This window comes from Drosophila pseudoobscura, chromosome 2 (assembly GCF_009870125.1).
Source record: "Drosophila pseudoobscura strain MV-25-SWS-2005 chromosome 2, UCI_Dpse_MV25, whole genome shotgun sequence".
NCBI lineage: Eukaryota > Metazoa > Arthropoda > Insecta > Diptera > Drosophilidae > Drosophila > Drosophila pseudoobscura.
This window is the reverse complement of record NC_046679.1, coordinates 9,690,049-9,713,924: the sequence shown is the minus strand read 5'-3', so window position 1 is coordinate 9,713,924 and position 23,876 is coordinate 9,690,049. Positions and strand designations below refer to the sequence as shown.

Sequence of the window (23,876 nt, the reverse complement as noted above, 5' to 3'; positions counted from 1 at the left end):
CGTCTTTCGTTGCTTTTGGCCATTATTGTTGATTGCTTATTCATGCATTCATTCATTTATTCATATGCCCGAGTCTTCGGCGATGAGCACTTTGCTTGTTTGCCTTGTTATCAAAATGAAAGTTTTCCCCCAACCCCCAACCACCAACCCCCAGTCCCACCCCATTAGCATCCCCTCCAATCTCCACTGGCAACAACTGGCCAAAATTAATTGCGACTGGCTTCGGTTGGCTGTTTATATTTTAAATTAATTATAAATATTTATTTATCCTGATTAGTTAAGTGGGTGGTGTACCCCTTCCATGCTCTGGTCTGGTATGGCTTGCCATGCCCTGCTGGAAGATGGCTTAACCAAATTGATTTCAGTTTATTTTAGCATTGCACAGCACTTTTGCCCCACCGCCTCCGTGGATTACAAAGCGCTGGCTTTAAAGCCAGGCCAAAACCGAACCGAAGCCAACCATTCAGCCAGCGGCCAGCAGCCGTCCATTACTCTTGGCCGTGGTTCCATATCTGTACCCCGCTCCCGGCTCCTTGCTAACCGAATTCATTTCTGCCGTTCTGCTCTTCTTTTGTGGTTTCCTATAATTGATAGCAGCATCAATTTCCAAACGAAATAATCAAGCAATCCAGTGCAGCAGATACACAGATGCACAGAAAAAAGATACAGATACACATGAGACCAGCTCACGTGGCTTGATTTGCCGTGCTCTTGCCTCCTTCCTTCCGCTGCATACTTTCGTGGGCCAAAGTTAATTTCAGGTTTAAGTGGCAGCAACAGCAACGTCCAGGCAGTGCTAGTGGCAGTGGCAGTGGCAGTGGCAGTTGCAGCTGCTGATGTTGCTACTGCTGGTGATGCTGCTGCAGAATCAGGCAAAATTATTGAAGGCAGCCAAGGATGAGACGTGGATGGAGACTGGGCAAAACGTTTAAATGAAAAACACGAGTCAATTTATATTGCGCTGCCATCGCTGCTGACGTGCCCCTTTTCCCAGTCAGTCCCTGCCCCACTGCCAGCCGTTTAATCTTCCTCCGTTTCTTGGCGCTATTTTCAAATGTTTTTCCTTTGCTGTTTAGCCATTTTTTCGTGCTGTGGCAGTTGTAGCGTTTTAGACGTGGCACAAAAACCAAATCCAACCACACACACACACACACACGTCGCCTTCGTTCATTTGGCCATGTCTGTATTTTTATTTTTTGTTTTGGCCAAAGCTCTACAAAAATCTGCACAAAAATGCACGGAAATTCATCTTGATTTGTGTTGAGCGTTTTTATTTATTTTTTGTTGCTGCCTCAGCCCCACTCTGTGTCCTTCTGTCTGCGTCTCCCACTGTACGGGTATCTGTGTCTTATTCAAGGGCCCAAACTGCTGCAGTTTTTGTTCGTCCGCACATCCCAGTATCACTTCAGTTTGGCGGTTTGTTGGATTGTCGGTGTGTCTGTCCCTTTTTGTGTTTTTGTGGGGCGTGGCGCACTAAATCAGAGACATTTAAGCGCATTTTGTTAAAAGTCACTTACTGCGCTGGGCCATGGCCATGGCTCTTACTTACCACAGAAGACGCAGAGCAGCAGCAGCCAGTGCAGGAGGCTGCCACCGCTAATGTTGCTGTTTTTTTTGATAGTGTGGCTATTGTTGTTGGTGTTGTTGTTGTTGTTGATGGTGACGGTGATGTGGCTGCCACAACGACACCTACGCGCGACGGTCGCTGCTGTCGCGATGTCTGTTGATGGCAACATGTTGCTTGTGACTCTGTGACTCTGCATTTCCGCGTGGTAAGTGCTGGCTTTGGCTCCTCGCAGTTTTCCCTTCAGGCGATGCACCCCGCACCTGCAACCGGGCGGGCTCGGGGACTGGGACGGCGACGGGGGCCACCCCGGGCCAAGGATAGCCGCCGTGAGTGATGTGGATAGAGTTGATAGCGTCTGCCACATTGTCACCGTTGTTTTGGCCACTTTGCGAGCTGTTGTTGTTGCTGTTGTCCTCTTGAATGCCGCCCGACTACTCTTCAAATTAGACATTAATTAGGAGTGATATTTGTTGTTTCGTTTCGTTTCGGTTTTTGATTCTTTGCTCTCTGGGAGCTGTACTAAATAAAATTCCCCTTTACTTTACACGCACTTGGTTACGTATTTCTTTTGATTTTCTTCGCTAATTTGATTTGCTGTTTACGTATGTATTTTCCATTTGTTTTTCACACTTGAGCACTCGAAACTTTTCCCGGTCCTGATACTCGCGTCATTTCGTTCTTTCTCTGTCTTTGTCTGTGCCGCACAGCGAACGCGTCACACAACCGTCGGAGTCGAATGCCGCACGAAGTTTGCTTGCGACACGAAGTTGTTGTTGCTGCTGTTGCTGCTGCCGAGCGGGGCAATGCCGCAAATGTTGCTGTTGTCAATTGCCGCGGATGCCTCTCAGCAACATGTTGCCTGGAAAGTGTCGGTGGCAGTCAGTCGCCTGCTTGGGCCTGGGCCTCGGCCTTTCCGCGAAATTGTTTGTCACTCGACATTTATAGGCGTTTTTAGTGTTGCCCCTAATTGCTTCATATGCCTCATCTGCTGCAACGTACTCGCACACGCCCGACCAGTTCTTTGGCTTCTTCCTGCCCTGCAACGGGAGAGAGAGAGGAGAAATGTTTCAATTAGTTGTTGACAAAGCGGGGGGCAGGCAAAATATTAATTTTATTGCTCGTCGTAAAGTGTACAAAGTTCCTGATAAATAATATACGACTACTCGGCAAATGCACCAGGGAGTCGGTCGAAGAACTCGGCAGCACATTCTAGCGATCGTCACGTGCCGAGACCTTGCCGCTCCGGACTGATTTATGAGGCAGTGTCTGTCGCCCGCGATTAGGCCTGGCCTGCCCATTGACCTTACTCAATCGCCGTGGCGGAACGTGCCCCGCGGCCAAGAATGCGACCCAAACTGGAGAGTGCTGGCTAATTAGCAGCCAGTCAGTCGTCCGCCAGTCTCACAGTCTGCCACTGTCATCCGCAACAATGGCATCCAATTTGAATTTGGATATTGCGCCGGGGGGCTATCAATGGGGTTTGCATTATTTATGGCATTCCCGATTCCCGTGCTGCTCCATTATGCGCGCTTCACTGCCGGAAATACACTATTTCCAATCCTTCAGTCGCTCTCTGCGATCCCCAGCGCTGGAAAAAAGAGTTGCACGCTTCCTGCCTCCCATTGTATCTCAATTGCAGCCCGCACACATTCACTGCTGCCTGAACAAAGATTCGGCATTGGTTCTGGCCCCATAGAAAGTTTGGCTAATTGCTGAGGGTGGGAGCACCGCCATTGTCTGATCCCACCCATCCTGGCATCAGCCCATCATCCTATTTTCTGATGGAAAATCGTGCACTGAAACCAAAAATCACTTCCGCTTGGTCATCAATTGGGGGAGGGGGAGACTCATCCTCAACCCCTTGCATGGGATCTGCTGCACTTCACACATCATTTCCTCTGCTCAACATTTATTATGCCATTTGTGTGAGACCAAATTGTCACAATTAGTCGGCAGGAAGGAGGGCGGGGCGACGAAGGCGCCCCAGAAGGGCAACAGCGTTGCATCTATATTTAGTCCCTGTCCCTCTTTCCCTATTCCTCTTTCACCCTACTATATGCCTCTGTTGCATTGTCGAACCTCTCTCCGATTCATTTATAATATTTTGTCATTGTCGGGGTCTGTGTCTGTGTCTGTGGGTTGCTGTTGTTGCATTTTATTATTAATTTGTTTGTCATATTTTCACGTTTGTTTATTGATTAAAATGTGCGCACAGGCGGCTGAAAAGAGGGGATTTTTAAAGGTGGGGGACGGGTGTGTAATGTATGCTGCCAGCCGTTGTTATACCCTGTACTCGTTAAGCCTAGGGTGTATTGTATTCCTGTTGGTATGATGTATGGACTTTGAGATAGAAGAATGTACTTTTAAGTATGAAATTTGTCGGAATTTTACCTCAATTATAAGTATACATATATGCACATATTATATATAAATTCATCAATAACCCTTTATTCGAATTACGCCTAGAAATTACAAGGCAGAATATCCATCGCTTTGGTACTTATTCTAAGAGGGTTTTTAGGGTCTTTTCTACTGGTAAATTTCCATTAAACTATAGGTAACAAGAAAAATATTAAAGCACTGGGTATCTCATAGTCGTAATGCCATCTGTAGCGCTCTACTTGCTGTTTCTGCGGTGGCAATGCTTCTTTCGCCGCTGATGCTGCCACTGTTGCTGCTGCTGCCGAAAACATGTGTTGCCAGCAACATTATCACTGCTGTTGCAGCATTGTTATTTTTATTCCCCGTCTGTCCCGGCTCCACCTTCACCCGCTATACCCGCTACCCGCTACCCACTGCCGCTGTCTGGTATTTTAAATAAAACATCATTTTTTGTAATTGTTGCCTCTGCGTGAAACATTCTATTGCCCCAGCACTCATCTGTCGACCCATTCCCAGACCCCAGACCCATCCCCAGTCTGTCCTTTGTTCACCTAGCCTCTAGGCCCGGCCCCCATATCTGCGCCCCTCGCCACTCAGCCCAGCCCAGCCCCCTGGTCTTGTTTGTTTGTACAAATTATTATGAATGATAATTTTGTCTGTCGCATTTTTCATACATTTTTCCATCCTCTGACGCTTTTATGGCTGCCATTGTTGGTTTTTTGTATGCCTGTGGCTTTGTTTTATGAATTTCATAATTAATTGTGTTTGACAGGGACCTAGTGTTTTTACAACGACCAACCATTTTTACATTTTGATTGATTCTACATGATATTTTGCCATTTATCATCATTGTGTATCGTAGTTTGGAGCAGAGCAGATTGAGATGCAACAAAAGCTGGAAATATTTATAAAAACTCCAAAATGAATGCGCATAGAATTACTTGCCAACCGTACTCAATTCTATTCATTTTAATTAGCCAATTGCGGCTTTCCTTGACATAATTATTGGTCTTAACATTTGCCCCTCAGCCCCAGCCATTCCTAATGTGTCACTGTCAGTGTGGCAAAACATTCGTATTGTAATTGTCATTCCTGCCATTCTTCTTGGCAGAAAATTGTCACATATGTATCTGCATGCTTGTCTTTGGCATATTTTGGGCCAGAGACAAATGACAAAAGCCGCCAACGAAAGACAATTAGCCAAATGGAGACGGAGCGAGCGGGAGAAAGCCGCTTAGAGTCCTTTCATTCCGCGTTGCTTTTAATTAAAAGCAGATTAGAATTGCGCGTGCAACGTATTATTGTGGGGGGGTGGGGGGAACCCAGGTCACCCCCTCCCCAGGAAAAGTATTGCCCCCACTGCTACCCCAACCAGTAAGAACGCTTTCTTCTACCATTCCAGGCGCATTTGTCTGGAGACATTGACAATGACAGCAGCTCAAGAGTAGCTCTGACTGAATGTCGTGTGTATCTGTGTATCAGTGTCTCTGAGCCTCTGTGTGTGTGTGGGGTTAACTGTCTCAGACAACTGCGGGAATAAAGCCAACGCCATTTGGAGTGCCACACTCCACGCCGCACTCCAGCCCCAGCTCTTTCCACTTCTGTCGTTACTTTTAATTCGAGTGCTTGAATGAAATATTTTTATGCATACTTCTTGGATGCACTGCTACTGCTACTGCTCCCTGGGAGGAGCCACTCCTGGGGCCGACAACAGGGGGCAAGAGGGTGTCTCTGCCTTCAGGGCCTCGCCTTGTTACTCGCCACATCAGTCACCGCTCACTTGACACATTTCGCCTGCCATGATGCAATTGGCACCGAGACATGCCCAGCACATGGGCAATAAAAGTTGCCGTTGTTGCTACTGCGGGGTGGATGTTGCTGCCGCCGCTGCTGCTGCCACCGTTGTTGATGAGTTAAAAATAGCTACAAGTTTTTCACACCAAATTGCCCGAGAGGCAGCCTTGCTGCACAGCCACGCGATGCGTCGACAACAAATTGAAATGTTGATTTCAAAGTTTCGGATCTTCGCGCTGCATCGACAGGCCTTCCAGCTGTCAGGTGAGACCCTCGGATTGTCATAAATCTGTCGCCGCAGTCGATGACATTTTCGGCATTGATCTGCGGAGTGCAGTCGGTTAAGCTTCCTGTATTTGGGGGCTGAAATTTAATTGCCCGCTCGCAATGTTCGCACCAAGTCAAAGATTTTCACATCAGCTTAATTACGGCACGGACCACGTGCTATCCGTGCAGCATTCCCCATCAGTCCCATTCCATCAGCATTTAAATTCAGACATTCACACACGGACACACACACGGAAGAGCAACATGAGATGAGGGCTGTAGCTGTGGCTTCAGCAGCTCGTTGGCTCCAATTTGCTGCACTTAATTGCCACAAAATGCACATAAATGCGTTTTTATTAAATTCGCTTTAAAATTGATTTTGCACGCCCCACGATCGGCATGTGGTTGCACAGCCCTGCCCCACATCCCGGCACTTTCCCACATTTGCGGTTGGTTCTGCTCTGAGCCTTTTGCATGAATGGCTTTTATTCATAATCATATTTTGTGAATTCATGTACATTTTCTCTCTCTCTCTCTCTCTCTGTCTGTCTCTCTCTCACTCTCTGTTCTTTTCCGAGCGTTTTGCTGATTTCGTTTATTGCATGCCGCGAGGCAACTTGACTTTGAATCTTTGGTGCCACTTCTGGCTTCTGTTTCCACTTTTAATGCCGCGAATTAATTAAAAGCCTTTCGCAGAAGCTTAGAGAATGATGTGCATTGTTGGTGTAGCTCCGTTTTTCATGCTGGTATTGCCGCCACGCCCATTTGCATTTAATCTTGGGAAAAATTAATGCGAGCTGCGATTCGCCGAGCGTGCGAAATTTATAAATGAGGCAAGAGAAATAAGATGAAGATTAAGGGTCAGAACAGAAACAGTGTGTTGTATCGGCATTGGGTTCAGAAAAAGGGATTGCAGTCGCTGATGGAGATACCAAGGCCTCAAAGATGCTTCTCCTTCTGCGGAACAATCTCTGACCCCCAGCTAATAACATTTGGCATTTTCCTTTGCTTCTATTCTGTGCCCAAATCTCACACAAAATCCAATTACGTAAAGAGGAAGAACCCCAGCGAAGGTCACAGCTCGACCTCTGCCCACCTACCCAAGCACTCACTCACTCTCCCACTCATTCCCACCCACAGAGAGCACTTGAAATCCAATTTTCATAATAAGCATGAAAGGCAAGCGCCAAAAAAAAGAGGATAACGGATGCGAATTTAATAATAATATAATTTCGGCACAATTATCTCAACAAATTAAGCCAAACCGCCGAGCAGTTCAGTTCAAGTGAGCAGATCTAACCTTGTTGTTGCTGGTGCTGTTGAGGGTGTTGCTGCTACTCCTGCCCCATGCCCCTGCTGCTGCTGTTGTAGGCTCTTTGACCCAAAACGACAGCTCATTTTGCGGGCAGCTCTCGAGCACATGGGCCTGGGGTCGGGTCGTGCCTTTCGAGTATGGCCCGCTCTATGTAATTAAATTGAAATTTCAATATTGCGAGTGGCTCAGAGGATGCCAAAATGAGTGCTGGAGGGGCAGCAGGCAGCGGACGGCCAGAAGGCAGTCGGCAGCTGTCGTCCGCCCCTTCGGCGGAACTCTGCTGATTTATAAGCCGTGGCCAAAAATTGCTGCAAAATTAAAGTGTAATTTATGGGGCAGGCTCGCCGGCAGACTCTGCATATCCTCCGGATCCTGTTTATCCGCCAAGTGCGTGAGCCTGCTGCTAGGCGACCTTGCTGCACACCTCCTTTCCCTCCACTCACAGAGTCACACCGAATCAGCGATGTATGCGAAAAAATGAAAATACTTGGCGGGCTTAATGTTGCCTGGCCAACTTTGACCCGCCCCGACGGCTCTTCACCTGCCACCCCGCCACCCCAGCCCATACGCAAAGTGTTAATGTGTTTATGTGGATGGCGATGGCGATGACTCCACCATACGTCCATGTGGCTGCTCCTGGCTGACTGCCTCTACCACTGCCACTGGCCCAGTAAGAGCAACAGCCCCTGCCATCCTGTGCCTGCTTCGAGTGTCCTTTGCTCTTTTGCGTCGTTTGCCACTTGAGTTATTTAAATTGCGTAAGTGGCGATGGCAGCAGCGGGGTTGTTTTAAGGCCCGGCCAGAACAAAAAGATTGATAAAATATGTTAATTGCACTTGTTGTGTCTTGTGTGTCGGCGGACCAGCCTGGCGGCAAGTATCTGCTGCAGCAGCCTCCAGCCTTGCTTGAAATTGTCGCCAACAATGCTGAAAAGTTAATTTTCTTGGCATTCTGTAGCGTAAATTTAAGGCGTTTTAATTATGTTTATTGCATGCTTCTGGACCCCGGCCCTGGGCTCGTGATTGTGCCTGAGACTATGCCTTTGTCAGGACTTGGTTAAGGCCGACCACAGTTGCCATGCGGCTTCTTTGTTGCCCCATCCAGGGGCCCTGTAGTCAATGGCAACACCAACAACAGAAGCAGTCGCGAATTTCCCGTGGGCCATGGACTTCAATGGAATACTCATCCATATCCGCATTGCTCACCTGACCATCTAATTAACCCAATTATTAGTTCACGCTGGTCAAGTCCCAATTCCAATCAATTCAGCGGAATTGTCGTTTGCGAGATGGGGTTGTCTTGTATCCACCTTCGACTAGCCACAGATATGTACATATATTTCCTTTTACAATTCTACAAGTAGCACTATGACTGCGCGGTGTGGCTTATGTTCCCAGTGTGTGCTCGTTATAATTTATAATCATTTCTTTGGCAACAGACGTGTAACTGTTGCCCAAAGTTTAATGAGCACAGCAGGGGCTTCCACAGAACAGCTGCTCACCTGCTGCGATGATTGTTCCAAATATCAAACAATTATTTCAATTATAACTCAATCTCATTCCAATGTCTGTTATCCCTCGTTCCAATGAACATCACAATAGCAGGAGGTTTTTCTGTTAAATAAGGAACTCGTAGGAATGGGAAGGCAGCAAGCGAAATGCTCCCTGGAGGAATTCATATAAAGGAAGGCTACCACAGAGAGGATGGTCCCACAAAAATCACACTCAGCGAAAGAATGCTACAAAAGAATAGTTTGAGAGAATTTGACAAGCTTGAATTATAGATCTAAAATTTTAAGTTTTCTTTTATTTCTTTTGTCTTTTCTCTGTGTTGAAAGCAACATTTGAACCCATTTTTATTCCCAGTGCAGCAACAGAAACATTTGCACAAAATCAACAATTTAAATATAGTAATGCGAAGTACGTTTTGACCGCTTTCACGCTTGACCCACAATCAACACATTCTCCCCAGTTTAACCTTTGACTCAAGCACACGCTCACACACACTCAGTTATACATACACACATGTACAAAACAGACCGGAAAGGGACAGGGCAGCGTTGCTATGTTTCTCTGTTATTGGCAGCCAATCGAAGGCAGTTCCCAGAGCTCTCTGGGGCAGCAATTATTCGTGAGGTTTGCATGTGTTGTGCTTTGGTCGTTTCCCAGCCAAAGGTTACATAATCAAGGCCCAGGCAGGGCAAGCAGTAGCAGCGGCAGTAGCAACAAAAACGAGTAACCAATTCGAGGCATCTTTTATGTGGCTTGACTTTTGCAAGCGACCCCAACCAGGCCAAGCAGCAAAGCAATGCCAAAAAAACTTCCGACTTTTGGAGCTTTCTATTCACGTGTGAGAGTGTGTGTGTGTGTGTGGGAAGTGCGTTTGTATTGGTGGCTTGTGTATATCCTTCCTGCCTCTTTCCTGGCGTCTTTGGCTTTTGTTGACTCAATTTCCGCATTTAATGACCCGTTGCCAAATATGCCTGAAATTTTCAAACCGATTCCAGCTGCTGGCTGCCTGCTCTGCTGCCGTTTTACCCCTCGACACGCTCCACTGAGAGTGTTAGTGTGTGTGTGTGGGTGTATGTGGTTTCCTGATTGAGTTCACCCCCAACCCCTGCCTCTGGCCCATTCGAGTGGGGGTAACTTTAAGACTGCACACTTTTGGAGGGTAAATCAAGATTATACATTATGAAGCGCAGCAAATGCAGAGGCTCAAGGGCTCAGAAGCTCATCAAAACATATTGCAACATCAGGGGTGCCGCTAATGATATCCGAAGCATTTGCCATTCCGGAATACATATAGCCTATTCCCCATTAGCGGGTAGCCCGGAGTCACTGTGGACGTGGAATGGAAACAAATAACCGAAATGCGATACGCAATTATAGCTTAATCCCTGGCAATAATCAGATGCTATACGAATAGCCCCGGCCAGATCAGCTGGGTGAATGGCACCAGGACCAGGACCAGGACCAGGACCAACGCCATAAGCAACACGGTTGTGTGTGTGAGCGTGTCTCTCTTTGGCCGTATCAGTGTGGGTGTCGCATTGCTTTTGATAATGGCGCATAAATGTTTTTTAACAACAGCAAACAAAGGCAATCGAAAAGCCCCGAAAACGAAATCAAAGGAGTCTGAGGATTGGAAATTGTGGGGAAAGCATCATGGCACATAAACAACAATAAACACGCATGTCCGTCCCCCCCGGTCCGTGCACCCCCTTCTATTGACCATATTATATTGGAAAAAGGATATGGCAACCCAGGGTACTTGTGGATGGGACATCGACTTTCGCATGCATAGGGCGTCGTCGTCTTTGTCCTTTGGCCGACTCTTGTTTTCAATCCTTTGGACAAATAAAGTTTTTATGATAGCTATTTGTAACCTTTTTGGATTTGCCACCGCCGTCACTCTTACCACTCCGCACTCAATATGGCCTAATAGCGGTTAGGTTTGTTAAGGTTTGGTCCCCCCTCCCCCTTGTGCGCCCTTTGCTTTGATTTAAAAATATGTTTTATCCCCACATTGGTCTCTCCGATCGGACATTTAAAGCCCTTCCTTGTCTCATTTTGTCCCTTCTCTGTTTGTCGCCTGACTTTGTAGCGCATAATTTCAACATAATAACGTTGTCTTCGTGTTGGGTGTCCTTGGTCCTTTGTTTGCACTTCCCTTGTCATGACCGCTGCGATTCGAGATGTCTGTAGCCAGCGTGCAACACGGGCTTTCAGCACTTCAAGCCGAATGCGAAGGCCGTTGTTTACATTGCAAATTACATTTAACAGTGTTAATTTTTACCTTTCGCTATAAAAATAGCATTTCCATTCCGTAATTTATTTACTCTTTATTTCAAAAGTTGAACACACAACTATTTCGTATTAATTGCCATTTGTTTGGCTGCCCTGCATGTCATTTCTGATTAATTGATGAAATAAATGGCGTAGTCTGCTGATAATTTTAGCCCATTTTTGCTTATTCAATAAGCAAATAATTAATCATAAAAAATGTATATGAGGTGAATATAAAGTTCTGCTTTGGAGTAAGTTATCTAATGGGAAATACGAGTGTATCCTCTGCAATGTCTCACATATCATGAAGCTCTAAAAACTCTTTGGAACACACACCAACACATCCCAGCAGAGGCAATAAAACCCATGTTAGCCATCATCACTTGAGGCAACTTTTTACGTCTGAGCCAAACTTAATTTGGCCATTAAACCATGTTTTTTATACCGTCTATTGTCTATTCCACCTACGTGTATGTCTAAGTCAAAGTCAAAGTCTTGTCTCGTCTCGTCTCGAGTTCTGCTATGATGTCCGAGATTGTTTATTTCTTTACAAATCGCCTCACAAAGGAATTATGTGCTTATGCGATAAATTTTTTATGTTATGCCAAAAGTTTTTTGTTACTTCTAACATTCTCATGTAACGCTACATAAAACGGATGGAATGCTAAGAAGAAAAACACTCGGAAACTACTAAAAAGTCAGTTCACATGTCACCGAAATGAACAACAACTAACTAACAAAACCAATGACGGGGCCAGAGTCTTAGCCAAATGAATAAATGAATTGTTAGCTGGCATATCAAAATCCGTCGATAAAAAACCATAAAAATATGATTCAAGTCGTGCATGATGAGCAGAGCCCCAATCCCCAGGCCCTTGCCACCGCTCCACCGCTCCATCGATATCTCCTTCCCAGTTGGTTGCTTCATCAACGACGACAACATGAGCATTATTGTCATTCGCATTTGAATCGAATGTCTCTGTATGTATGTATATACGGTAGCTTGTTTGTCACACATATCCAATAAATTTACATTTTTATCGAAAAAGTTTCTCCCTTATGTTGTTGTCGCTGCTGCTGCTGCTGCTGCTTCACCAAAGCGGAAATATCAAAAATAAATCTCTGGCTTGTTTCCGTTGTTAGAATGCGAACAACAGCGTCTAACGCTTGTAATTGGCACACACACAAACACAGGGACACACCCAGCACACATGCAAAGACAAACACACACACACACACACACACACACACGATGCCCACGATGGCTGACACATTTGAAACAAAAACATCAATTTGCGACTTTTAATGGCATCATCATTGACTCAATCAGTAGTGAAACTTTCATTTCATGTGCCACATCTCTCCGCTCAGCAGACAGCTCTGGCTGTCAGCAGCTCCAAGCACCCACTACCCATGGCATTCATTGTCTGAAGCTCAGGTTTTCCTCTTTATTGCGTTTTTTATAATTCCGCATACACAAATGAACGAGAAAATAAATGAGTTCGTGGCGGAGGACCACATAAGGAAACTCCTGGCGGTCTTCTTATTAACTTAGACTCAGACTCAGGTTGAAAATTGCCAAGTTAATGGAATTACGCAGCACCCATCGAAAAGTTTAGCTCTGTATGCACTGACCCAGGCATTCCTATGCGACTGTCAACCCTGCTCTTAAAATACTTTTTCGTATGGAAAATTAAATGATTTGTGACTTTTGTGCGACTTTTTCTTTGGTTCGCTCTTACAGATCGGATGTTTTACGACTCCCATGTGGTTTCTGTGCCACAAAGTAGGCAAAGTATTCGCCTCTGTTGTGCGCTCTTCGATTCTCGAGCTAGTGGCAAAGTATGCACATCATGCTGTGGTTGATTTTGCTGCTTTATTGCCTATTGTCTTCGGCTAGTTGGGGCAAGCAGCGTGTCAATTGAATGCCTCTGTATTAGTCACACAACTCGTTCTGGCACCACCACCACCTGGCTGCTTCGGTTTACCCATTACCCAGTCCAGTCCGCAGTAGGCAGTCCTTGGTCCAGCCATTCATTGCGCCTGTCATTCAGCCATTCATGGCTGGGAAAACTACCACCCTGCCGCCCTGCCGCCCTCCCGCCAGCTCTCTGCTAGTGTCATGGAAACTAGTGTAAATGATGGGTGGAGTAGAGTCTGGTCCTTGTTGTTATTTTCTTTCTCTCCCTTTGCCACTTCTTAGCGGTCGATTGCGTGGGCGTGAATGAGATGAGTGAGCTACATGAAATGGAGAGCCTACTGTTTGGAGGCGCAGCATCTCCAGACACTGATGGATTAAGACTTGGAAAAGAGTTGAATTTTGCCCAATAATAAAACTAAAGTGAGGAATTTGGTAAAGTTTTTAAGCGGTAAATACTGCAAGGGGATATACCATACCCAAAAAGTGGCCTTAAATAACTTGGCGGATGAAGCTTAATCAGAGCATCAGGGCGGGTAGTATCCGCATAGGAGCCAGAAGAGAAATTAAAAACACTCATGCATAGATAATACCGGAATCGTGCTGCAGTGCACCCCCCGGCCCCCCAGGTAGAAGCCAAAGAGTTTACCTGCCACCAGCGCAAGTCGATAAGCCAGCTGGAGCTGAGGATGTTGGCAAGATGAGAAAAAATACGAGTGTAGGGGAACGGGGAGAGCTGAAACCGTGGCCATATTTACGTAAGCTTAAATCGCACCATGTGTCTAACTGGGAGTGTCTGTGGGGTATTTTCGTACGAGTGCTTGGAGGAGGACGCTTCGTCCGCCATGTGTTGCAAATTTTTGCAGCCCTTAGCTGCTCCCGCTTCTTGCTCTTGCTCCCTGCACGAATAAACTATGCAGCGGTGGCGGGCGAAAGTGCCGCCACTCGACTGCCAGCCAGTCCTGTCCTGGCCTGGGCGTGCCACAGTGCGTATGAGTTATGTAGATAACGCCCGGCGCAGCTCGACTGTGGCTGGCGGGCTGGCGGGCGGGAGTGCGGGCGACCGCAGAAAGTGTTTTACTCAAAGGCATCGTAACTCTTGCGCGGCGCGGAGCGGCGCTTTCTTTCTGACTCTCTCTCCTGGTTAGCATCTTTCCCGGAAAGAACTTCAATTTCTGTATCTGTTCTGCGACCCGCCCTGAGTTATTGGCAACTGGGGGCAGAGGGACATAGAAAGAGAGAGGCGAGAGCTCGCTCCCCGCGCGAGATCATATTTTTTATCTGTTCTGTGCGTAGCTGCTCAAATTTAAATTAAAACTTCGGCACTTTCGCATTTTATCCTTGACTTTATAACTCGGGGTTAACATGGCAATGCGTGGGACGTCTTGTTTCTTGCTACTTCTACGAGGGGAGGGGCGCGGGGTACCGGGAATGCGTGTGAAACTTTGTGTCCACATTTTGCGGTTGTAAAGCGTCAAACGCTTAAAACTTAAATAGTTATTTTTTCCGCTCTTCTTGTTGCTTCGTTATTTTTTATTGTTTTATTTTGCAGTCACTGCTGAAACGTTCTGGCTTTTATGGATCAAGTTTGAGGGTTTGGTTTTCCATTAGGAAAAAAGTTTGGATGAAATTTCAACACCGCACCGCTCTGATCCCGCCCCGCCCTGAATGCTTTCTGCATTTTGCTTAATTTTATTAAAATTTTGCATATTTCCGTAATTTTTTGCGAGACACTCTCCCACACAGCCGCAGATATTTTTTATGAGTCCAGGGCGGGTAGAGGGCATGCGAGTACTCGTATGAGTATTTCCTTATCGTGGTGCTAAAATGTAAAATGCTTATTTGAATATTTTATAAATTTTTCATTCGCGCCTTATTTCGCAAAATATTTTGCTCACATTCTTTGGACAACTTTGACATTGGGGGCGTGGCGTGGCGGGGCGGCATGTGTGTGCGGCTATACGAGTATGCTAAATGTCTGAAACACGTCTGTCTCTTTTCGCTAAGGGCCAGCACACATTATGGTCTGGACCAGCAGCTCCTGCACTTGCCCCAGGCTCGGTCACCATTCTCCAGCCGCAAAGTAAATTTGCATACCCATACATACGCGTGTGTATGTGTGTGTGTGTGTGTGTGTGTGGGTGGCTTGGCATTCATTTCCGGATGAAATTTATGCAATGGCTTAAATAAGCGCAAAAAATGCCATTTTACCCTCAGCAAGTGACAAAATGTGTGTTTCGTTGGGCATAAAAAAATAATTATGCAACGAAATATTTGGGTGAGGTGGAAGAGAGGAGAGAATCATTTCCCAAGAAGCAGAGAAAACCAGAAGCAGAAACCAAAAGCAGGTGCTCGAGTACTTTGGACAAAATGAAACTTTATGCAATTGGAAAATGTTTTCAGCAGCATTTGCATGTGGCCTTTGGCAACTTTGGCATCAGCAACGAGTATTTACACATCCGTCAGGGGCCGGGGCTGGGGCTGGGGCTGGGACTGGGGCTGGGACTGGGGCTGGGGCTGGCATTTCTGAACAAAGCCCTGGGTCAGAAACACCACTGACCGACCGCATTTAGTTTTGTTGTTGATTAAGTGCTAGAGTGCAAGTTGCGGCTAGGGAAACTTTGCCCTTGCCAGGCCATGGTCAAGACAGAGCCCGGACGAATAGTTTCCAATGAAAACAAGATGTGTAGCTTAATCTCGCATCTTGCTGGGTCTTCCGTTTGAAGTTTTCGCCACAAGGCGGCCCAACTCCACGGGGCAGAGTCCCCCTGTCAGATGCTTGTAGAAGACACACAACGTGTCGTACACTTGATTTGATATGCAAAGTACTTGCAGCGTTTTATGTGAGATTCAATTTCATACACTTTGCGCCGCAGCTTGCTTGCTGCTTATGCAAAATCAATAAGGAGCATGAGCGAGAGGAAACTGTGAGGAAACAGAGTGCAAGAAAAATATTTACGCATGTCAAAGGGGTTACAACACCTAACAGGGGCCAGGTCTCCGGGCTCCGGGCCAGGACCCCTACTAAGGCAAGGCCGTGACGCAATCGAAACGAAAACAAAAGCAGTACAAAGTGTGTTGTCAAACGCTCTCCCTGAAAGGGTTCCATTTCTTAGAGGAACGGAGAGAGAGTTGGGCCCATCAGAAATCAATTTCCTGTGGCAGAAAATAGAAAGCGAAAACTTTGCCGAAAAGTTAAAGCCAAAATGAAGGAATGAAAGTCTTGGAAACTTTTTCTTCTTTTCGTGCCTCGTGTGGGTATAACTTTTACCTGTCGCTTTCGCAATAAAAACACTGGCATCTGCTGCCACAATCAGTCAAACCATCAATAGTTTGATTAGGTCTCTGTGCCACATGTTGACTTTAAGCAAAAAATTAGCTCTAAGCTCCCAAAGTTGCCTTCCCCCAGCAACAAATAAACAAAAACGAAACTTTGAACTGTTGCTGGCTATCTCGTAGAAAACTTTGACAACAGCCAGAGATACAGATACAACTACAGTTACTGGAGCTGGAGCTGGAGTGGCACCGGCTACATATGGTTACTGCCCCAAGCACTCGAGTTGACATTTAGCACTGCGTGTGCAACAAGGAAAACAACTCAAAGTCAGAATGGCCAAAATATGCACATAAATTTCATGGCCAAAAGTTGGCAAAATAACAGGCAACAACTGGTGGGGCACCCAAAATGGGAGAAGAGCAGAAAAAGTTGCAAATGTGCAGAGATAAGCGCATACAAGGCAATGGCAACTGCAAAACAACATCAGCGACAGTGAAATATAATGAAATTAAACAAATTGCTTGGATTTACCTTGGCTGCTGATGCTGATGCTGCTGCTTCTGCTTCTGCTGCTACTGGGAAACTCTTGCTGCCGGGGCCCGAATCATTGTCAACGAGTGGCAAAGTTTTGCCCTTCTGACAAATCCCTGGTCGCCCTGCGACACGCCCAACCCCAACCCCGGCCCCCTGTACAAATGAGTTGTACTGGAGAAAGGTGGATGGGTTGGGTTCTGCTGCATAGCAAACGACAATTCATGTAAATTGCTTAATTTATTAGACTTTTTCAGAGGCAGCTCGGCCTGCGCCTTAGCCCTGAGCCCTGAGCCCTGTCTGGTACTTCCGCCCGCGCCACGCGGCTTCCTGACTTTGACAGCGTCTCGCGACTTTGGCTTAAGCATTTCCAATTGTTGTTGGGGCTTTTCTATTTGCGCTCCGCTACAATTTCCCGCTCGTGTTCTGTGCTCTGACGGGCTTTTGTTTCGGCACAGAAAAAGTTTCGCAGCATTTTCCTAACGCTGTTTTACTTTGTTTTCGTGCTTATGTTTCTCGCTTTGGCTCAGATCGGCTCTGTTCTGCGAATTTGTTATCTTAATTCTTGTCATTTAAAACAAAAACACCAAAATAAGCGAGGAGAACCTGCCACCATTTCTTTTTAAATAAAACTCAAGGCAATTGAATACATTGGAGGAAGGCGTACAACTTTTGTGTAATACGCGTACAGATTAAAACTTTTGGCCCATGCACAGCACGCATACGCCTCGTGCGCCATTCGCCCGGCAATTGCTGGTCTCACGTTACGCATTCGCCCCGTTGCCGTTATAGAAACAGTCAGGCTGCTGTTGCTCCTGCCGCGGCACGTAATGGAGGACCGTGCCAGGGAATCGCTGTCGTTGTGCTTGTGCCGCCGTCAGCTTAATGGCAGCATTCATACAAATCACAGAGTTGCTCGCCCGCCCGTCGTTTCCTGGCTGCCATTGCACTTTTCCGAGTTGTTTTCTTGTTTTCTGTGCTTTTTTGGGTGGCGGCATGAATAATATACGGAAAAATCCAAGAAAATGTAATGCACACACAAATACACCGAGAAAACTGGCGGAAAACAGCGCGCCAACGTAAAGTGCAAGAAAAGCGCGCCAGGATGAACACGAGCACGCACACTTTTGCACCCAGCAACATGTATACGTAATACGTACTACGTATATAGGGGAACGTACAGAGTCTAGAGTCTGGCATTACAAAAAACTAGGTTACAAGTTGAAACTTGAAACTTGATGGCGTTACTTTTAGTGCCGGTTCCTGCCACCAGCCATCCTCCAAAAGCTGCTGCTGAGATGCCGCCTCCTCCGGCTCCTGCTCCAGCGTCAACAAATCCCAAATGTAAAATGAAATTCATGTGCAACATACCCGACACAGTAGACAACAATCTTTCGATGAGCAAGTCCCAGATGCGGGACTTTTTTCTGTGAATCCTGGTTCCCTTTTGATTATCACATTAGCCGGGATTCGGAGGAGCACAAACAGAGGATTCGCGTCACTTGCCACTTGCCGGCTTTCGCAGACGAGGCTCTGGGTCTGGGCCAGAACTGCTTCACTTTGTTGGCTGCTGGCAACTGGCACGATGCGCTGGCCACCGACGGCGACTATTGCCATTTGCCGGATTCGCCGCAAGAGCATCGGCATCGGCATCGCCTGCTGCCTCGGCTGCCTTGGCGGAAACGAAACGAAGCGAGTGCTGCGAAAAGAGAGAGCATCTCGGCTCTCTCTTAGCTCTTGTATAACAGTTTCCATCGTTTGGCTGCTCCAGTTTGCCTCGGTGTTAGTGTGTGGGTGCGTATTTCACCCGAATGTGCCTGTGTGAGTGTGAAATTGTGTCATTAGGTGCATTTGTTTTCGTTGTCCTGTCCACCTTGTGCTTCATACCCATACCAACACCCCTGCTGTCCCGCTTTTTCCCTAATGCAGTCCAGCTCTGTCCCTGTCGCGTCCCCTGCTCGCCGCAACATGGCGTATTTGCTGCCTCTTGTGCTTTTGTTGTTGCTGTTTATTTGCTTCATCTTCATGCCGTGTCACTTTTCGAGTGCCAGAGTGGGGCTGTATCCATGTGTGTGTGTGTGTGGAGGGATGTGTGGATGTGTTGCACTGGTGTCTGTCAACTTGGCGCCGCTCATCTAACTAAATGCCAACAATTATGTTTTGGAGTCTCATTAGTTGCAACTTAAAGTGTTCTAATGTGTTGCCGTGTGTGAAGAACGATGCCGTTAATGATGTAAGCATCCGCTGCCGCCACCAGAATCAAGTCAAGTGGCGGGCTCTGCTCTGTATGTAATTTTTGGGGTCGAGTTCGTGTCGCACGGCGTTTTGTTAATTTTTATTACCTGATACTGGGTCGGTCTTCTCCCCGTGTGGTACGAGTATGGAAATTTGTGTTTTTATTTGTATTTGTGCGCTGTGTGCCCGTAACCCCAATGGACCGATGACAATGCCAGGCCAGGCCAGAGTGAGCGAGAACAAAGCCTGCACAATGTGGCACAACTAATCACGCTGACGTTGACAGAAAATACACTAAACAAAGAGCCAAATAAACACAACCCCGAACCAACTAACCAGCCAACACATACTCGTAGCGTCGTGAGAGGGAGCAGCAGGGCCCGAATACGAACAGGGCCAGAACACGGCCACGCCAAACAATGTGAACGGGAGCTATAAAAATCGCATGCGGGCAGGCGAGCGAGCTGGTTTAATGAAAGCCCAGGTCCAGGTCCAGGACCAGGTCCGAAACGGAACCAGCACACAGGTTGGCAGGTCGGAAGGTTCGCAGGTCGAAAGGTTGCCAAGAGTTCAGGTTGCTCATGTAGCTTCTCTTCTCTTCCCTTCCCTTCTCCCACTCCAGCCAGGAGCACATCCAACTAATCTAAGCTGCGCCTTGTTATAATTACAGCGAGCAGCAACAAAGCTGTTGGAAAATGATGCGCACGTGACATCCGGCACTGTCTCTCGGTCGGACCCACTCCTGTCCTGTCCCTGTCCAAGGGTTGCGCGGCACCATCGGTCTCGCTGCTTCCAGCCAAGTCAAAAGGACAAAGTGCACGGAGGAAAAAAATGGGGAAGCAGAAGAATGCGGGGAAATCAGCCATCAGCCAACAGAGAAAGCCACAGCGGCTAGAGGAAAAAACAAAGGCCAGGCGAACGAGTCACACGCGCCAAAAGCAAACAGAGAGCGGAGTGCATTCTTCTCCGCGGGTGTGAGGGTGAGGCACCAGCACCATCCGCCCACCTCCCATTCTCACTCAGTTTTTAGAAAATTATGAGTGGGAGGGTGGCCTGGCTTTTTGCATTTTTTATACAATTTTCTGGGATTACGGAAGAGGAAACACGAGGAACGAGCGTAGGACTCAAGAAAATTAGTCGCGCTTTACGCTCGCGTCGGAAGGGAATAAAAAATATTACGAACTGAAGCTGAAGTGTAAATTTACTTCCGCTGCAAAATGTGGGCGTGTGACCAGCTGACAGCTGGCTGGAGGCGTGGCCAGTAGGTGGACAGACAGGGACAGGGCGCCGCTGTTGCAGCAAAAACCGGAGGAGGAAAAAATGCAACTTTTTCTAATTAAGCGTACGTGCGGCTGTCAGCGGCATCAGCAGAGGGCAGTGGCAGTGGCAGTGGCAGCGGCAGTGGCAGCGGCAGCGGCAGCTTGCTCTTTACTTGTATAACTTATTGTCGTTGACAATAGTTTTAATTGAAAAGCACCCGGGCTCCATTGTGGAAGTACGTGTACGTGGACGTGTACGTAGTAGCGTAGTAAAGCCAGCTTCTGCTTCCGGCCCTGGGCTCACCTCTAACAATTCAATCAACGCTACAAATGCTGACTAGTTTATTTTTCAAGACGCCCAGACAAGTGGGCGCCCGGCAGCTACATCTTCAGGTTACACAGAGAACCATCTTCCTTCTCGGCATTTGTCTTTGTAAGTGCGTCTCGCCTGGAGCACATCACTCGGCTGCCACTTGCCTGCCTGCTGACCAGCTGCCACTGATGCTGATGCTGACGCTGAAGCTTCCAGCAAAATCTTCAACTGTCCTGCCAGGGAGTCTGCCCTAATTGAAGTCCTCATCGACGTTGCCGCTGCTGTTTGTGGGGGAACGGGCGCTCCGTTCGGGCGGTATGCTCGCTCCGATTAGCGCTGGGAGGGGGGTCGCATAACTCAGTCGCATGCTAAATCAAGGAGCAGCATCTCAGCTCGGAATCCATTTCCCATAGTCATGCACTACCAGCGCACATTTATCAAGATGATGGCAGCCGGCACATGCACAGTTTACCTGTGTGCCATAAATAAGTAAGCCATCCCCATGCCCAGACCTGCCACTCATCCCGGCGATGCAATCAGCGCCTGGTATCCCCAGTACCCCCCAATACCAAGCCATCCCTCCTCGGGCCTCTCTTCCTGTCTGGCCCTGGCTCTGGGTCTACGTCTGAGTCTGAGTCTAAGGAGAGATGGCTGGAAGTTTCTTAATTTTCGTTTGCCGTAAATTTGCTCACACACTCGCCTCGTCGTGAACGCCTACTCCTGGATATTGTTGTGCAGCTTGGCGTAGCAGAAAATCGCTTAAGATGCAGAGGCAATGGAAAGTTTACCCTTTTTTGGAGCTCCACCTTGGAACACTGCCTCTGCAACTGCAACTGCAATTGCGAGTGCTGCCTCAGTCATCAGTTTTGAAGTTTGTGCCAGGTTTTCACGGCGTCTCCCATTTGGCAGCTCGTATCTCTCTCTTTAGTTTGCCCCTCGGGTTGTGCAGCTCCAGCTCCAGCTCCAGGCCTGGCTCTGGCTCAACTTTATCGACAACGTTTACTTTTCGATTCGTTTCGTTTCGTTTTGCAATCTGTAATTACGAGAAGCAGCCGCTTTTGATGCTTCTGGTTTAACTTTCAACAGCTGCCAAGCAGTCCAGGATATTCCTACTCGTTCCTCTCATCTCATCTCAATTCCCATCCAATCCGATCCGATACGGTGCCTTCTATCCTCTGCCAAAGTGGAAATATAATCGACAATGTCGATTGGTGCGTTTGTTTTTGTGGTTTTTGCGATGGAAAGTTTCTTTAGTTTTGTTAGGCTGGGGATTTCTAATGCCTGGTGGATGGGTTTCTGATTGCGCCGCATTTGCGTGCTCCAGCAGATTGCATATTTCATGCTAGTGTTTGTCTTGCCACGCAGATGAGAGAGAGAGAGAGAGAGAAAGAGTTCCGCGAGGCGGCTCATTAAGCCGCGTTTGATATGCATACGAGATCCGCAACAGGCTTCGGCTTGAATTCTTAAGAATCCGCTGGCTGACGCTAATTAGAAAAGTTGCTTCAATCAGGGGTAACACTTCCGCTCGGCTCCATCTCCTTTTGGGCCCGGCCGCCATTAACGCAACATTGGCGCTAATAGAGTCTTCGACTTTATTGAGGACTTTGGCAATAAGAGTTTGCCAACAAGTTTAAACTTGTCTTCCCATGCCCTTCGACATTCGCCTGGAAAAAAGGGGTAAAAAATCAAGGCGCAAATGACGGTTCACTTAATTTGCATTTAATTACAAAGTTCTACAAAGTCCTGCAAAGAATACGAAAAAAAAAGAAATGGAACCCATGCCCGGATCATTGGAGGCTCCATGGCCGAGTAAATATTGCCACCGACAGGCCAGAGATAAAGCATAAAATAATAAATAAGCAGAGATATATTTATATACATATACGAGTATATTCTTTATTTGCGTTGGATGTTTGCCTTCTTTTGGATTCATTTTACTCACATGCAGCGACGAGGCTTGCCCACTTATTGGTTCCGCGGCACTCAAAAGATTAAAAAGCCATTTGATGCGGACCGCGTGGGGCATGGGTCTGGGTCGGGGCATGGGGGTCTCGATATGGGGGCGTGGCAGGACCAGTGGGTAATCATCCCCGGAGCAAAGTTTTGCGACCACAGCAAAGAACAAAGAGCAGTGGGAGGATGGAGAGGATGGAGAGGGGGTTCGTGCCACACTGTACAATGAAACTTGATAAACAGCTCACGCAACAGCATACTTGTACAACAAATTGAAGTATAAATGAAAAGCAACCAGTGAAAACATGAATTTCGCTTAAATATATATTGAAAAAGTTTTGCTTATGATATTTTTTTTTAGAAAGCATCATTCAAATTGGTTTTCGAGGGCCCCTTCCTCCCCTGGCATGTCTTCTTAATGAAGTGGATGCTGCTGCTGCTGCAACAACAAGGGTAGCCACAAAAGGCATTCAGAAATTAGCATTAGCACGCATCTCCATCTCCGTATCCATCTCCATTACCATCTTCTCTTCCTTGACCCACATTGAGCCGGGGCCCCACTCCCACTCCCACTCCTACTCCCACGCCGGCTCAAATTCGAGTGACGTGCGTGAACTTGCGCATTTCGTGCACGTCCTTGTCGTGTCCTCAATGTTCCTGCTCCTGCTACAGCTCCAGCATCTGCACCCATCACACTCCATCCCATCCTCTGTCTCTCTGCGGCTTGCGGAATTGCGCTGGCAAAATGGAAACCATTAAACGAATGTTCCACCCACCCACCCACGCCTACACCAGGCTCTCGTTCTCCTCTGAATAAAATGAATATTTTTATGCTGCAACTTTGGGCGAGTTCCGTTCCTCATTGGAGTTTTGATTGATAAATGTATTATTTTTTATTGCCGCGCTTTTCGTTTTCCACTCTCCATTTGCCGTTCGCCGCTTTGGTTTGGTTTTTTATGAGGCGACCTGAACGTGAATCTCGCCCAGCAGTTAATTTTCAAATTAGCTTGGCCGCCCGAGAGGTTTTTAATTACAAATGCCATGGAGTCGCTATGTCGTTGGTTGTGCCCCACCATCGAGCGAGTGGCAGTCCTTGCCACAGCGACAACGGCAGCGACAGGGGCAGACAAATGTCTGATTAAATAAATTGACATAAATTAAAAGAATATGCTGCCATGGCAACAATTAAATCAAAACTCTCGAGTAGCACAGCAGTCGGCCCGCCCAGCCCACGGCCTCCACCACTCCACCGGAGTCTCTGCCGTCCCTACTGTCTTTGG

At 47.2% G+C, this 23,876-nt stretch overlaps 1 protein-coding gene across 1 annotated transcript in view; it reads right to left on the bottom strand.

Moving 5' to 3' along the window:
- Nucleotides 1–18,419, bottom strand: part of beat-IIb (beaten path IIb) — a 31,221-nt gene extending 12,802 nt beyond the window's left edge. The window contains exons 1-2 of the mRNA XM_001358301.4: nucleotides 18,208–18,419; nucleotides 1,550–2,604 (exon numbers count right to left, since the gene is read on the bottom strand). Coding sequence (XP_001358338.4) covers nucleotides 1,550–2,018 — 469 coding nt within the window. The 5' untranslated portion in view covers nucleotides 2,019–2,604; nucleotides 18,208–18,419. The remainder of the gene's footprint in view (nucleotides 1–1,549; nucleotides 2,605–18,207) is intronic.
- Nucleotides 18,420–23,876: the final 5,457 nt, after the last annotated feature.